General features: G+C 50.6%; 1 protein-coding gene across 1 annotated transcript; it reads left to right on the plus strand.

The window, feature by feature from the left end:
• The first annotated feature begins 315 nt into the window (after window positions 1-315).
• Window positions 316-2,100, plus strand: LOC115506734 (DDB1- and CUL4-associated factor 8-like). The gene has a single exon (XM_032592044.1). It carries the CDS (start codon window positions 316-318, stop codon window positions 2,098-2,100), a length of 1,785 nt encoding a protein of 594 aa, XP_032447935.1.
• The last annotated feature ends 330 nt before the right edge of the window (window positions 2,101-2,430 follow it).

The raw sequence follows: 2,430 nt of genomic DNA on the forward strand, positions 1-2,430 counted from the left end.
TCAAAAGAACAGAACGTACTGGGCGAGACAGCTGTGGGGTTGGGGCTGAAGGTCCGGAAAAGGCTGAGCAGTCCTGAGATACCGCGATATTAGACAGTATGAAGTGTCTTCTGAACCTCGTCAGCTCCCATACTTCCAAAGGCTTCAGCCGGATAATCGCCCCCTCCCACTTTGGCCTGCGGCGGTGGCGGCGTTGGCATCTCCGCCTGAGACCTCGAGACTTTTCTCTGGCCCGGCCGGGGCAGCCCTGCTCTCTTCCTCGGACTTTTGGGACTTTTAACCTCTCCAGACCGGCTGCAGTCATCATCTTTCAAGATGTCTGATAACGGGGGCTGCACAGATGGCCTGCAAGACTCAGAGAGAGGCCTGCTCAGTAGCCCTGAGGAGCGGTCTGAGGTAGACGCCAGCAGGGAGACATCTTCTGACCCTGCGCTGAGCTTGAATGTGACCGGAGATGGTGGCGTCCCCAGCCCAGAAAGTCAAGGCACTGGTGCAGAAAGTTCAAGTGAAGATATCAACTTGGAAAGCACAGTAGATTCTGACCGATTCTTCATCTGTGAGGAAAACCTACTCCAGTCGGACCCAGAAGAGGGTTCGCTAGGAGAGGACGAACACGAGGACCAGGGAGAGGAAGAAGCGGCGGGAGAACGGCCCCAGGTACTGTGCCCCGAAGCTCACCCTGATCGGTGTTTATCTGCTGAGGATCGGGCCCTGGAGGACTGGGTGTCCTCTGAAACCTCTGCCTTGCCCCACCCTCGCTGGCAAGTCCTTTCTGCTCTCCGCCAGCGGCAGCTGGGTTCCAGTGCCCGCTTTGTATATGATGCCTGTGGGGCAAGGGCCTTTGTGCAGCGTTTCCACCTGTTCTCTCAGCTTCAAGGCCATAATGGTTGTGTCAATACGGTGCACTTTAACCAGCGTGGCACCTGGCTGGCCAGTAGCAGCGATGATCTGAGAGTGATAGTGTGGGATTGGGTGCGTGAGCAGCCAGTGCTCGGGTTTGCGAGTGGCCACAAAAATAATGTCTTTCAAGCCAAGTTCCTACCCAATTGTGGTGATTCCACCCTGGCCATGTGTGGCCGTGATGGGCAGATACGCATAGCGGAGCTATCTGCCATACCACACTGCAAGAATACTAAGCGTGTGGCCCAGCACAGGGGAGCCTCCCACAAGTTGGCCCTGGTGCCAGACTCCCCTTTTGAGTTCCTCAGTTCAGGCGAAGACGCAGTTGTTTTTGCCATTGACCTCAGACAAGACCGCCCGGCTTCCAGAGTGGTGGTAACCAAGGAGAGGGAGAAGAGAGTGGGGCTGTATACAATATACGTGAATCCTGCCAATACTTACCAGTTTGCAGTGGGTGGAAGAGATCAGTTTGTAAGAATTTATGACCAGAGGAAAATTGACAACAACGAGAACAATGGAGTACTCAAGAAATTCTGTCCTCATCACCTAGTCAGCGGTGATTGCAAAGTAAGCATCACCTGCCTGGTGTACAGCCACGATGGCACAGAGCTCCTGGCCAGTTATAATGATGAAGATATTTATCTCTTCAACTCCTGGGAAGGAGACGGAGCCCAGTATGTTAAGAGATACAAGGGGCACAGAAATAATGCCACAATCAAAGGTGTCAATTTCTATGGCCCCAGAAGTGAGTTTGTGGTGAGCGGCAGTGATTGCGGCCACATCTTCCTCTGGGAGAAATCATCCTGCCAGATTGTTCAGTTCATGGAAGGGGACAGGGGAGGCACCATAAACTGTCTTCAGCCCCATCCTTACCTACCTGTGATGGCGACCAGTGGCCTAGATCATGATGCCAAGATCTGGGCACCCACAGCTAAAGCTACCAATGACCTGGTCGGCTTAAAGTATACGATGAAGAGGAACAAGCAAGAACGAGACGAAGATCGCCTGCACCACACTGACCTGCTTGATAGCCACATGCTTTGGTTCCTGATGCGTCACCTGACACAGAGAGGTCTTCACCAGCACTGGGGAGCTCCTGGAGCTGAAGTCATGGATGCAGAGTGGGATATGTCTTCCAGTAGCTCCAATTCATCTGAGGAGGAAGAGAACCAAGACCATGTGCAGTGCCTGCCGTCCTGAAGGCCTCATGCCTGCTCCAGCTAGATAGTGTCTCTGTAGGCTAGACTTTAAGTTTAAAATTGAGTTCAACTAATAAATTTTCCTCTTGTCTTCTATTTTCCATAATAAAAACTTTCTCTTCTCTTTACATTCTTCCTCCTCCATTCCTTTCCTCTCACTTGGTTTCTTTACTCCTCCCTCTTTACCCATTATATCTTTGCATAAGAAAATATGTAAGTTTTTTTTTTTTTGCCTCTTTTCCTATGTTTTCTTATGGCTAATCTCTTATAACTGACTTCTAAAGGTTCCTAATAATGGTTAAAAATAATTAATAGCTTTATTGAATCTTTC

Source organism: Lynx canadensis, chromosome X (assembly GCF_007474595.2).
Source record: "Lynx canadensis isolate LIC74 chromosome X, mLynCan4.pri.v2, whole genome shotgun sequence".
Taxonomy (NCBI): domain Eukaryota; kingdom Metazoa; phylum Chordata; class Mammalia; order Carnivora; family Felidae; genus Lynx; species Lynx canadensis.

Bases quoted from the DNA above. Each gene is read 5' to 3' on its own strand.
- LOC115506734 (XM_032592044.1), top strand. From the start codon at position 316: ATGTCTGATAACGGGGGCTGCACAGATGGCCTGCAAGACTCAGAGAGA.